The sequence below is a fragment of the Suncus etruscus genome, chromosome 8, assembly GCF_024139225.1.
Source record: "Suncus etruscus isolate mSunEtr1 chromosome 8, mSunEtr1.pri.cur, whole genome shotgun sequence".
Classification (NCBI taxonomy): Eukaryota; Metazoa; Chordata; class Mammalia; order Eulipotyphla; family Soricidae; genus Suncus; species Suncus etruscus.
The window spans coordinates 6,815,357-6,828,719 of record NC_064855.1 but is presented as its reverse complement, the minus strand read 5'-3'; the positions used below and the strand labels follow the sequence as shown (position 1 = coordinate 6,828,719).

The 13,363-nt window shown below is 42.2% G+C and overlaps 2 protein-coding genes across 3 annotated transcripts in view; one reads left to right on the top strand and one right to left on the bottom strand.

The window, feature by feature from the left end:
- The window catches only part of TMEM123 (transmembrane protein 123), a 639,759-nt gene that overhangs the window by 509,550 nt on the left and 116,846 nt on the right, over positions 1-13,363 (bottom strand). The window lies entirely within an intron of this gene.
- Positions 1-13,363, top strand: part of YAP1 (Yes1 associated transcriptional regulator) — a 101,778-nt gene that overhangs the window by 55,338 nt on the left and 33,077 nt on the right. The window contains 1 exon segment of the mRNA XM_049778608.1: positions 6,837-6,950. Coding sequence (XP_049634565.1) covers positions 6,837-6,950 — 114 coding nt within the window.

Genomic DNA, 13,363 nt, shown 5'->3' with positions numbered 1-13,363 from the left:
CCCAGATGGTCCCCTGAGCACCACCAGAAGTGATTCTTGAGTGCAGCCAGACAAAGGAATAAGCTCTGAGCATCACAGGATATAGCCAGGAAAAAAAAAAAAAAAAGATAGCAGTAGTAGTGGTGGTGGTAAAAATAGCATTCTTGTTTATTTATGCTTGTCCTGTTTGCAATGTGGAACTAAATAACTGGGGTGGAATTCTGGAGAGCAAGAATACTCTGCACTAAATTTCCTAAATTTAAGGGATTGTGGACTTTCCCCCTCAACTGTAAAGAGCTTAGAACAATGCCTTATGCATCGTGAGAACTGATTGTGCTTTATCATGAATCTGAGACAAGAATGCCAACACGGAGGGTTAGAATTAAATTCTTTCAAAGGTAAGAATATGTTTTCACTATTTCAGCCATCCTTTGGAGCTGCACCACTTTCTAGTTCTGTGCTTTGAGCCACACCCAGGATGTGTTTAGTAAACTGCTATGTCCTGGGTGACTTCTCTCTCCTTTAATTGTAGGTCAGGAGAAGGAGAGGTTGATCCTGTATCTTTGTAGTGGTCAGTCAAGAATTTCTTGTTTGATTAGACATCTCAAATGGCTCATTACTCATTCAGGAGGGCCCTGATGGAAGAACAGGAAAGTTGGTGTTGAGTCACTTTTGATATGACATGGAATAATTATTCATTTTTAAAAATATTGCAAGGGTAGGTAGGGGCTGGAGCAGTAATACAGCAGGGAGGGCATTTGCCTTGTATGGGGCCACCTGTATTCAGTCCCCAGCATCTGATTTCATCCCCTGAGCACTAGGAGTTCAGAGCCAGGATTAACCCTTGGGTGTGGCCCAAAAAACAAGGTAATATATATTGCAGGAAGTTAGTATTTGCTATAGGTATGAATTCTTTTCAGTCAGAAGTATTGTAAATCTGACATGAGATTGATCCCCACCCCTACTGCCAGGGTCAGCTGTAAGGTGGAGATACAATTGGGCTTTCAGTAGTGAACTAAGTATAGTAATGTACCAATGTTGAATTTTAATCATGCCCGCCTATAACTTACATGTTATAATACAATATCACATCAATAAAAAATGGGTGCAAAGGGCTTAAGTACATTGTTTGCATGTGGGAATATTGCATGGTTCAAGAGTAACCCCCACATAGCCCCAACACAAGAGCCAAGAATGTGATTTCCTCTCCCTCTGTTCCCAATAATTGCTGTCACCCTGTGCCTTCAGTTCGAATATTAAATAACAAAGGAATTGAACTTACACTATATAAATAATAAGGAACATTTTTTCCCTTTTCTTTGTTTTTGGACCACACTTGATACTCAGGGTAATGCCCAGTAACTCAGGAATTACTCCTGGCTGTGCTTGGGTATCATATGGGATGTTCAGGATCAAACCCAGTTTGACTGAACGCAAGGCAAGCACCCTACCTGCTATACTATCTCTTCAGCCCCAAGGCACATGTTTTTCTGTTTAGCATCTTTTTGGTATACCTTTGAGTGTTTATATCATTGTGTAGTGATTACTCTATTTTTTATACACCTTTTTTATTTTATGTTACTTTTTTTGCATTTCCCCAGCAGTGTTTTGAGCAAAGCATTTCAGCTCTTTGAGCTCTCTTCCTGCTCCACATTTAATTCTTCAATAGAAATAAGTGAGACAATGGGCTCTACTCACTGTGTAATTTATATTGGACTTCATAGCTTTTGTCTAAAATCAGAGCTTTAGGACTAGAGTGATTCCTGAGAGCAGAGCCTGTAGTAACCTTGAGCATTGCTGGGTGTGCCCCTCAAAGAAAGAGTGCAAAGAGACAAAGTTCTACTAGACTTTACTTCATTGATTGTTCATAGTGGGCCAGGGGTCTTCAACTACGGCCCACGGGCCACATACTGTATTTGTTCCCGTTTTGTTTCTTCACTTCAAAATAAGATATATGCAGTGTGCATAGGAATTTGTTCATAGTTTTTATTTTCACTATAGTTCGGTCCTTCAACGATCTGAGGGACAGTGAACTGGCCCCCTGTTTAAAAAGTTTGAGGACCCCTGCGTGTACAAGAACAGTGTGGAGAAACATGCATAGGTTTCTTTCTTATTTCTCAGGTGCTCTAGGGCCCTGAGGGCCCTGCTGGACATGACCACCCAGGATGTGGTTCATTGTGAATGTAGCTTCAGAGGCCTGAGCATGTCCCAGCCTGAGGTTGCAGCTCCAGGGGCCACAGAATGCCATGTTGTATCTGTGATTTCCCACTGTTCTACTGGGCTAAGCACTGAGTTTCAGGCCTGAACGAAGTCTCAATCTTAGGAAGTCAGCCCAGGCCCTCCCGACTAGAGGCCCCTCAAAAAGCACCCATTTCTGTGTTAGACTTCCTGAGTTCATGTATTTGCCTTGGGCAAGTTTTCCAAATGCACCACCTTTCACCTGTGTAGCAGGGATGAGACTGATGCTCAGCACAACCACATGTGTCATGCATGGTAAGGGGCTCCTATCATCCTGCCCGCCCCAGGCAGTGGCTTGTGTTATTCATTGCCTCAACAGCTATAGCAGCCAAGGAGAATACTCTGATGCCAGCACTGGGGAAAGGGGCAGTTTTACTGTTATGTCATGCAGTGAGATCTATGAAAAATGTACCAGCAAAGAGAATGAGGGACCTGTGTGCTCTGGCAGGGAGGCCCTTTCTATTCAACTAGGGTGCAGCCACCTAGAGCTGGGATGGCGAACACGAGGCTCTCGCCTGCATGCGGCTCCTGGCCAAAATGAATGCAGCTCTTTGCCTCTTATGTGTTTAATATATTATTATTATTTTTATTTATTTATTTATTTATTTAGGTTTTTGGGCCACACCCAGCGGTGCTCAGGGGTTACTCCTGGCTGTCTGCTCAGAAATAGCTCCTGGCAGGCACGGGAGACCATATGGGACACTGGGATTGGAACCAACCACCTTAGGTCCTGGATCGGCTGCTTGCAAGGCAAACACCACTGTGCTATCTCTCCGGGCCCTAATATATTATTATTATTATTATTATTATTATTATTATTATTATTATTAAAATTATATGCTTTTGTGTGTTTGTCTGTTATGGCAGGCCACTTCGTGGTGTGGCTCTCTGACTCTAACAGTTTAAAATTTTGGCTCTTTGTGTCGAACTTGTTCGCCACCCCTGACCTAGAGCTTCCGTGTCTTCTCTTTTTTGTTTGTTTATTTGTTTTTTGGTTTTTGGGCCACATCTGGCTATGCTCAGGGGTTACTCCTGGCTATCTGCTCAGAAATAGCTCCTGGCAGGCATGGGGGACCATGTGGGATGCCAGGATTCGAACCAACCATCTTAGGTCCTGGATCGACTGCTTGCAAGGCAAACACCTTGTTATCTCTCCGGCTGTGTTATCTCTCCGGCCCCTGTTTTCTCTGTCTTAAAGAGGCCCATTAGAACCAAGTCTAGAACCGTGATTTTTCAGTCTTCTGGGAAGTGAAGTCCAAGAAACTTGTTGCTTTCTCTACTTTGCTGTTCTACTTCGTAATGTTGAAAATTACAGTTAAATATGAACATGAATATATTTTTTGAACAGAAGTTAAACAAAAAAAAAAAAGACTTCTGGGGGCAGGGTGTTTATCTTGCACGCTGCTGACCTGGGTTCGATTTTTGGCATCCCATATGATCTCCTGATCTGCCAGGAGTGGTTTCCTGAGTGCAGAGTCAGGAGTAATCAGTCCCTGAGTGTAGTTGGGTGTGGCCCAAAAACAAACAAAAAAAGACTTGGGTTTTTTTGTTTTGTTTTGTTTATAAATATATTAGCTCAGTATGTTCTGATAAGTTTAAGCCGACTTACAGAAAATCCAAAGCATTAAGACATTTATTAAGCAGTTGCTGAGAAATTGCTGAAACCGTAGCCTCTGAATGAAGGAAGAGATGAGTGGCCCTTGTCAGGACAGACTTGTAAACAAACAATTGCAGCTCCATCTGCTAAATGTGAAGAAGAGGAGAGTCTTCATTAGGGAAGCAGCCGGGAGTGAGGACTAGCACTAGGAAGTTGCCTCCTACAGGAAAAGGGATCAGCTACTATTTTAAGAATTCCTGGTGGCTGTTTGGAAGACATGAGAAGTGAGACACTGAAAAGGGAAGGTCTCTGGAATGAGGCAAAGGCTGGTAGCTTTGGTCGCTGGAACAGGTCACTGAGTGACACTGAGTGCAGTCCCAGGCGTGGTTGGTTCAGCTCCAAGACCCTGGTTTTGACCCCAGCTCAAATGGCCAAATGACAGCGATTCTTTTTTAGAAAGGGAGTGAAGCCCTGACTTAGGGCATGTGTGGGCCCTGTGATATGGTCTCTAGGGTTTGGCGAGTGGCTGCTCCCTGAGACTTCCCTAATTTCTGCTGGTTTTAGGAAGTGAGTTGGGGTGGGGGTTGGGAGATAGCCTAAAGTGATAGTGGGAGCTAGTGAGAAAAGTGGTTCAATTCATATGTTGCAAACCTTTGCTCCCTTCGATCTTTCAGTAAATTCACAGAACCCTACTTTAGGAGCAGAGGAGGTTCTTCCTCACAGCCTCTTAGAAGTAAAGTGAGAAACAGTCCTTCCAGCAGCTGCTATCCCTATGGATGGGACTTTACTGGAATTCATCTCTGGGTCCCCCAGCACCAAGTACATCAGTTCGGGCAGGTTCTGAGCTTTGGACCACTCAGTTGGGCCACTAATGAGGGTTTTTTCTTAGATACCCGTTGAGAGCTTAAGTTTTAAAGTGATAGATCTACAGTTTAAGTTAAACTTTGTCATTCAGATCTGTCTTTTAAACAGCACCAGCTTCTAGTGCTCTTTTTAATCAATATTTGATTCAGTTACCTGTCTTTTACATCCCACATAAATTATATTATTATAATTTCACTATACCAAGTTGCTATTTAATTCATTTATTTACTTAATTGGGGGCATACCCAGTGGTGCTTAAGGCTTTTCCTGGCTCTGTGCCCAGATATGACCCAGGTCTGTGCTTAGGGAATTTGAACTGGGGTTGGCCACATATAAGTAGGCACCTAATTGTCTCTTCCATCTCTCTCCAAGTATGTGTTTCTGATACCTTTATTTGAAACTACTTTTTTTTATTTTGCATTTGTGTTATTTTAGAAAATTTAATTTATAACAACTTGTGGCATTAAAGCATCATTGATAACTGGCTTTGAAAAGGGGACTTTTGTTTGTAAGGAGATATATTAGAAATGTTTCTAAATCCCTGTATTAAAGAAAATGAATCCTGGAGTATCGGGCAGGTCCAAATTGGCTTGTATTTAGGCATATGAGCATTGTTTCTTGGAGATTTAAACAGTCTCATAGATGAACAGTCTCTTGTAAAATTATTGCTGTTTATAAGAAAGTTGGGTGTTTTCTGGTGGGTTGGAGATGTAATTCAACGTTACATTCTTCATTTGTATTTGTGGGGCCCTGGATGCAGCCCCTGTGGGTGAAGAGGCAGCACTCAGGAAAACACACAACTTGATAGATAGTTTCTTTCTAAGGATCTTCGGCAGGTCCAATCGATTTCAGAATAAAACAGTCTATGGGCTCTTCCTGAAGCGCTACCATTGAGTGTCTCGTCTCCAGTTTCACACAGTCCTATCTGACTCCTGGGGTCAGGAGTCAGCTGTGGCCTTACATGATGGGGGACGGGGCGACAGCTCTAAATGATTTCTGTAGGATTTGACTTGGCATGAAGACTACGTGGGGGACCAGTGATGAGGTTCTGCTCCACCCCCCAATAGCAGTGCTCCTGCCTCTTCATCATGGAAGTGATGTAATATCCTCTTGGCTTTCTCTAGGTCTCGGGGCCCAGTTTTCTCAACTCTAGCTTTTGAAGCAGAACTTTTTCTCTCTATCTGGGAACTCAGCTTTCCAGCAGTTTAGCACTGACCATGTTGCTTTCCTAATTTCTGAGAAACTGGCAAGTCTGACTGGCAAGCATTCACCTCCTTGCAGCTTAAAACATAAGATTATTTTGGGGGCTGGTGCAGTGGTACAAGAGGTAAGGCGTTGCCTTGCCCATGCTAGCCTAGGACGGACCTTGGTTTGACAAGCCAGGAGCAGTTTCTGAGTGCATAGCTAGGAGTAACCCCTGAGCATCACTGGTTGTGGTCCCCTCCCTAAAAGAACAAAAACAGATGATTTTGGATTGTCATTTTTTCTCCCACTTTTAGTCCCCATCCCCCAAGCCAGTCACATAAATAATGGAGGTACTTGGAGCCTACTGGGCTTAACTAACGTAGGCTTTATAGTAAGTAGTCTGTTCATGACACTGCAACTGTTTGGCAATCACATGTATTTTCATTAGAGAACCTTGGAGTTTTGGGGGGACTGTGCTTTACCCCCGAAAGGGATGGGATTGAGGGGGCTCTCCCTGAACTGCAGCTCTTTGGTTTATCTGCCATTTATACAGTGTTTGTTTTGGGGGCTGGAGAGATAGCATAGTGATAGGGCATTTGCCTTGCATGCAGCCGACCCAGGATGGATGGTGTTTCAAATCCCGGCCTCCCATATGGTCCTTGTGCCTGCCAGGAGCGATTTCTGAGCACAAAGTCAGAAGTAACCAACCCCTGAGCGCTGCCAGGTGTGTTTTTGGTGTGACCAAAAACAAAACAAAAATTTTGTTTTGGGAGGGATGTAGGTTTTTTTTATTGGTGTCTTTTTTAGTGAAGAAGAATTAGAATATGTGTTCTCCTGAAATATTTAATTCTGTTTTAATGAGTTGGGTTTTTTTGATCAAGGTGTATTTTATTTAAAAATTTACGCCCCTCCTACTTTTTAAAAATGCACCAAATAAAAATTAACCATGATTTGCCTTACCCTGTATTTACAGGTCCTCTTCCTGATGGATGGGAGCAAGCTGTGACTCAAGATGGAGAAATTTACTACATAAACCATAAGAACAAGACCACCTCCTGGTTAGACCCAAGAATTGACACTCGTTTTGGTAAAGGTTCATTTCAAGACTTAAAATAATTTTGATTTCTTTTAAAAGATTTTTTGTGTGAATTTGGGAAAACCATTAAGATTTTGCTTTAATATTGATTCTACTCACCCAACATTTTCAGTATTACTCTTATCTTTTTATTTTGTGTAACTTTAACTTTAATCTTTTTGTAGCTATAGGATTTGTTGTGGGGAGTACAGTGGAAGCTGGCTACTCAGAAATGGCTCTCATTTCACATTTGGGCAGAGAAGTGCTGATCTTGTGTTAAGTGGCCTTTGTTGTTGCAATAACACAATAATGAGCTGTCTCGCTACATTTGACCATTGGGGCTCTCTTCTTTGTCAGGGCTCAGGCTCCCAAAACAGCAGGGACCTCGTTGTACCCAGTGAGTGGCTGGAGCTTTCTGTCCTGAGCTGGAGGAAACACTGTCATTCTTGAGATAGTCCAGTATAAGCATTTTCTGTCACTTCCTAACTTGCCTTTTTTTTTTCATCTTGGAGACAAAAGTAAAACCATATTGCTCTCCAGTGCACGTGCATAAATCCCCATTTGCCCAAGGGTAGCCCCCTCTCAAGCATGTATGTTTTTATGATCATATACAAGCTCTTTAATGCTTTGTGATCCCTTGTCCCATCCCCCACACACACTATTTTCAGTTTCTTCAGTTGGGTTTCTGAGAGATTTTTTTTTCCAAAGCCATGGAAAAATTAATCTAAAACGAGCACATGGTTGCGGTTTGGGAACTTTAGTCTTGGACTGAGTGCGGCTAAATGAAAACAGCGTGCAGATCACTGAGGGGGCGGTGAGGGGCACGGGCCTTTGAAGCTGTACCGGGGTTGACCTAACAACAACTGTGCGGCCTTACGGGAAAAAGGGCTCAGCTCTGTGATTGTTATCGAGACAGAGCCTGGGGAAGGGGAAGCAAAAGCAGGCCCCCTGCTACCTCCAGACCATTGGGGGAGATAGCTCCCTGCCAACAGTGCCATCCACAGGCCTGTGCCAAACTCCCTACCAGCAGTATTCCCCATTCCATTAAAGTCTGGCAGGCAGGCACAGGGCCAATATCGGGACCCCAGCATCTTGATAGATACCCGGTTTGGTATCAGAACTAGCCACTTGAACTCAAGACTCGTTTGGATGTTCTGCCCCCTCATCTCAAAAAGTAATGTGGCATGTTAATAATTTGCAACTTCAGATTCTATTACTACTTGAATAAGTCCTTGTGGTTGAAATAGAAAACCAACCAAGTAAGGTAGAGAATTTAATCAATGTTGCCGTTTGCATGGACTCTTAATAGTCACGTTTCCTTAAAGCATCTCTGATGAAATGAATTGATTTGTCCACCTTATGGAAATTAAAAAGAAAAAGGTTCTGTAGTCCATGTCCTGCCCACTCTCCAACCCTCACCTGCATAAGGTAATAAAAGATGATGAATAACTCTTAGCTAACTGAAAATAACAACAGAGAGAGCTCTTTTAAAAAAGAATGTACCGTATTTTTCTCTCTGTAAGACACACCTGACCATAAGGCACACATAGTTTTTAGACGAGGAAAACAAAAAAAGAATCTAAAGCAAATGGTGTATTAAAATATTTAATGAACTATAATGTAATATTAAGTGAACAGCAGTCAACGTGACATTAAGAATCTTTATGACTGCCTCTCCTCTCCTGCACTCAGGCCTCAGCTCCAGGCAGCATTCGCTCCATAAGATGCACAGACATTCCCCTCTCCCCCCTCTTTTGTGGGGGAATAATATATTTATATATTTTTGGTGTTTGGGCCACCCGGTAACGCTCAGGGGTTACTCCTGGTTATGCGCTCAGAAGTCGCTCCTGGCTTGGGGGACCATAATGGGACACTGGGGGATCCAACCGCGGTCCATCCTAGGCTAGCACAGGCAAGGCAGGCACCTTACCTCTAGTGCCACCACGCTGGCCCCAGGAAAAGTATATTTTATGGTATGAAAAATAAAGTATTTTTAGCAAAAACTTTGCTATGAGCTTGAGTAGAACTGTTAGTTGTGTAGCTTTTGTTTCAAATGTAGAAAAAAAATACAAAGACATTTTCTCTCCCTACCTCCTAACACTTCTGAGCACACTAGTACAATATGAGATATGCTCGAGAAGAGTTGCATAAAGTTCTCGGGCAGCTTTTCGCTTTCTCCTTTGGGCTCACTTTGTATGTGTATTCCAGACAGGCTTGACAACTTGCCAAAGCTTCTCATTTTATGGCCCGATTTTTAATCTGTTCCAGACCTTTCTAGTCAGAGAATGAGTATAACTGAAGCAGAGCAGGGGGAGGGGGAACTACAGGAAAGCAAAAAGCAGAAAGTAAGGATTTCTCTGATGTAGAGTGACAACAGATAGACACAAGCAAGCTCTAAGTTGCTGATGTTGGAGTTTTCCTTGAAAACTCAGATTCTATAGGGATTATGTTTTTTTTTGTTTGTTTTCTTTTCTTTTTTTTTTTTTTGTCGGCTCTAAAAATATAAACTATCCTCTTGGTGACTCTGGGAACCAGGCAAACACAAACATGTAGCAGGTACTGTCTTTGAACACGTGGAGCTTTCTTTCCTCTGTCCCCAAATCTAGTTGCATGTTTCCCATTCTTCAGTGAAGCTGAAGAGTGAGGTCACTTTGTCACCAACGTTCTGCAAACACAAACTAACCTCCTTCATAGTTCCCTTGTCTATTAGACGCCTTAGGGTAATTTTTTTTTTTTTTTTTTTTTTTTTTTTTTTTTGTGGTTTTTGGGTCACACCCGGCAGTGCTCAGGGGTTATTCCTGGCTCCAGGCTCAGAAATTGCTCCTGGCAGGCACGGGGGACCATATGGGGCGCCGGGATTCAAACCGATGACCTCCTGCATGAAAGGCAAACGCCTTACCTCCATGCTATCTCTCCGGCCCCCAGGGTAATTATATTTTGACTAATTTACCAGTCCTTTACTTCCTGTGAGAGAAATTCATATAATTTCAAGATAAGTTTTCATTTGTTATGGATTTTTTTAATGTTAATATTTTGCTTCTTAACATTGAAAAGTGACTTGTCTTTGGTTATGCATGTGTTTGGCTATTTGCTGATCATTGATTGATATGCCATAAAGTGGTATTTTAAAAAGAGCATTTGTAATGTATTATATTAGGAACTTTTAAACTATTTTTCAGAAATGAATCCTTGAGTTTTAGGCAGGCCTGTGAATTATTTCATGGGTACACAGATAAGCATTGTTTTTGGAGATCTTCCTGACAAAGCCAGAATATCTTTTAGTTCCTGTTACTAATTCTATGCATAGAAATTTAGTACATGGAAATGTCAAAGGCCATTTAAATCGAGATATTGAGGGGCCAGAGAGATCAGACGTATTACAGGTAGGGGGCTTGCCTTGCATGTAGTTACTGGGATTTGAGCATCATAAGGCTCAAATAAGCCTTAAGGCCACTCCCACCAGGAGTGATCCCAGAGGAAGTCCTGAATACTGCCAGGTGTAACTCAAAACAAAAACACACCTAAAATAAAGCTTTTGATTTAGTCCTTTGTTTAAAAATTGCCCAGAACTTTTATATTGTCTAGAACTTTTTTGAACCTCTGCATATATAATAATTTTCCTAAAATAAGAGATGAAACTTAAAGAATAATATTTAAAAATATAAATTTTAGGGGCCGGCAAGGTGGTGCTAGAGGTAAGGTGTCTGCTTTGCAAGCTCTAGCAAGGAAGGACCGTGGTTCAATCCCCCGGCGTCCCATATGGTCCCCCCAAACCAGGGGCAATTTCTGAGCGCTTAGCCAGGAGTAGCCCCTGAGCATCAAATGGGTGTGGCCCGAAAAACCAATATATAAATTTCAAAATCAAAAGTTGCTTACTGCATGTTGTCAAAATAAAATACTTTGTATTAATTGCATATCTATTAATTAAAAATTGTATGATCATTACCTTTTTCCCTTAAGACCAATTAATTTTGGAGGCTATGCTATATATTTAATATTTTAATTTTGACAAAAATGTATCTAATAAGCAACAAAGCCCCCAAGTCTATTGTATTAGAATTGGGAGCTGCAGTCTGTAGAAGTTAAAACTACTAATGGCATTCATGGAGGCTTGGGCAGATAGAATGTCTGCAACTAATCATTCAGATTTTACTGAAGCAAGACCCTTGATTGATATTCAGGCTTTGAAAACAGGAGTTTATTTTTCTGAGCTTTTCTCAAACCTTTCCTGGTAGTCCTGCCAGCATTTGGTTGAGGAGTATGTTACTAATTGCCATAGGGTGGCAAAGATGTTTGATGTTCTTTAGGTTTAGAAGAGCCATTGTTGATTAAGACAGGGTCCATGCATGGAGAGGTTTCAGACACAGCTCCTGAACCACAAAGGTAAAGGTAAACTTCATAGAACATGCCCTGCAATCCAACAAGGGATTGGTGGGGTAATAGTTGAGATCTGTCCTCAGGACATGGTGGATAAGTGGCTCTTAGCTGCTAAATGCTATAGAGACACCCAGTTATGGTGACTTCCAAACCACCAAAATATTTTTGACCAAAAATAGTGAGCAAGCTGGGGACTGTTGGCCTAAATCTTAGCTCCTCTGAGATCTAGAGCAATTATGGTCTACCTAAGATAATGCAGTTATGGAACTGAGATGGAATCTTTACTGCATCTTTGGGCATATAGCCTTTAGTTTGTTTTGGTGCCACACATGGCAGTGCTCAGAGCTTACTCCTGACTTCATGTGTCCAGTGATCACTTCTGGCAATGCTCTGGGGACCATAAGTGGTGCCAGGTATTGAACCTGGGTCATCAATGTACAAGGTAAACACCTTGCCTGGTGTACTATTGCTCCAGATCCTGTATGCATCTAATTTTTTGGAAACACCTCATTCTCCAATATTAATAGATGGAAAATTCAAGGGGAGGAAGGCAGTAGTTACATATGGTCCATACTGTATTGTGTACACACAGTAATCAAGCATATGTGCTTTAAACATGCATAAGTAGGCACATGCTCAAATAATGTGCCTGTACTATGACTTAGCTTTAGGAAACTATGCAGAGATACAGAAAAGCAGTGTTGGGTTGAATTTGATTGTGAAGTCTTCTCACAGAATTTTCCTGTCTCTTCTCTGTATGTGCAGAGTGGCTTCCCATCCCAGCTCCCATCTTTTTCTTCCCTTCCATTTCAGGAACATTCTAATGACCAGAAATGGTAGGACCTGTATTACAAGACATTTACATTCTTTAAATTGGTGAATACAGTTTTAATCCCAGAGACGTAAGCTTCTAACTGTGGGCTCACCCCACCTTTTAAGAAAGGTTGACTAGAGGAACTAGACGGTTCTTTTTTGTTTTTTTTTTGGTTTTTGGGCCACACCTGGTAACGCTCAGGGGTTACTCCTGGCTATGCACTCAGAAGTTGCTCCTGGCTTGGGGGACCATATGGGACGCCGGGGGATCGAACCGCGGTCCATCCAACGCTAGCGCTTGCAAGGCAGACACCTTACCTCTAGCACCACCGCCCGGCCCCTAGACGTTTCTTTTAATGCCTCATTTATGAGTGTCTTTGTGAATTCTTAATCAGCAACAGCTCTTTATAACCTGAAAATCTTCCTCCAGATTCTGAGCAATTAATAATAAAGTCTATAACCAGTTGCTGCTGGGTTAGAATTGTGCTGCATTTAGGGTTCTGGTATTCCCTTCCTGGATGATTTTTGGATTATTAGTGCTTCTTTCACATGTGATAATATGTACTTAATATGTATATTGTCTAATGAGAAAATTAGTTAAGACCTTGCTCTGGCCTAGCACATTGTCTTTGTCCTTCGAAAGTCCATTGTTTCAGATCTGTAGTGGTGGTGGGGGTGGTGGTGGTGGGGGGGGCGGTGGTGGTGGCGGTGGTGGTGGCGGCGGTGGTGGCGGCGGTGGTGGCGGCGGCGGTGGTGGCGGTGGTGGTGGTGGTGGTGGTGGTGGTGGTGGTGGTGGTGGTGGTAAGCATTCTATTCCCTCAGAAATTGCATGGATACTAGTAATTTAGATTAATTAGATTGTGATGTAGAAAAATACACCAACAATTTTGGTGAGAATCAAGAGGCCCAAGTTCTTGTGTTCTCAAGGGCATGGCTCATTCTGAAAGGTCCTGGACCTCTCTACTGATCTGAACTTTCCTATAAAATATGAGTGAATGCTTGCTTTCTAAGAACGTTTGAAGCCCTTAACTAGAGATGATGATGAGTGTTTCTATCACTGCCCTGGACCCTTGTTTTCAGTTCTGTTTCAATAAGGACCTTTGCTGGTTGCAGTATATTGAGGTCTTAGAGATCCTTTTTGAACTATTTATTGCACCATTTAAGTTTATTTCTTAGTCCTCTGCTCACAGCTGGAATTGCTTTTGAAGAGGAGACAGGGAAGCCTTTCATCCTTT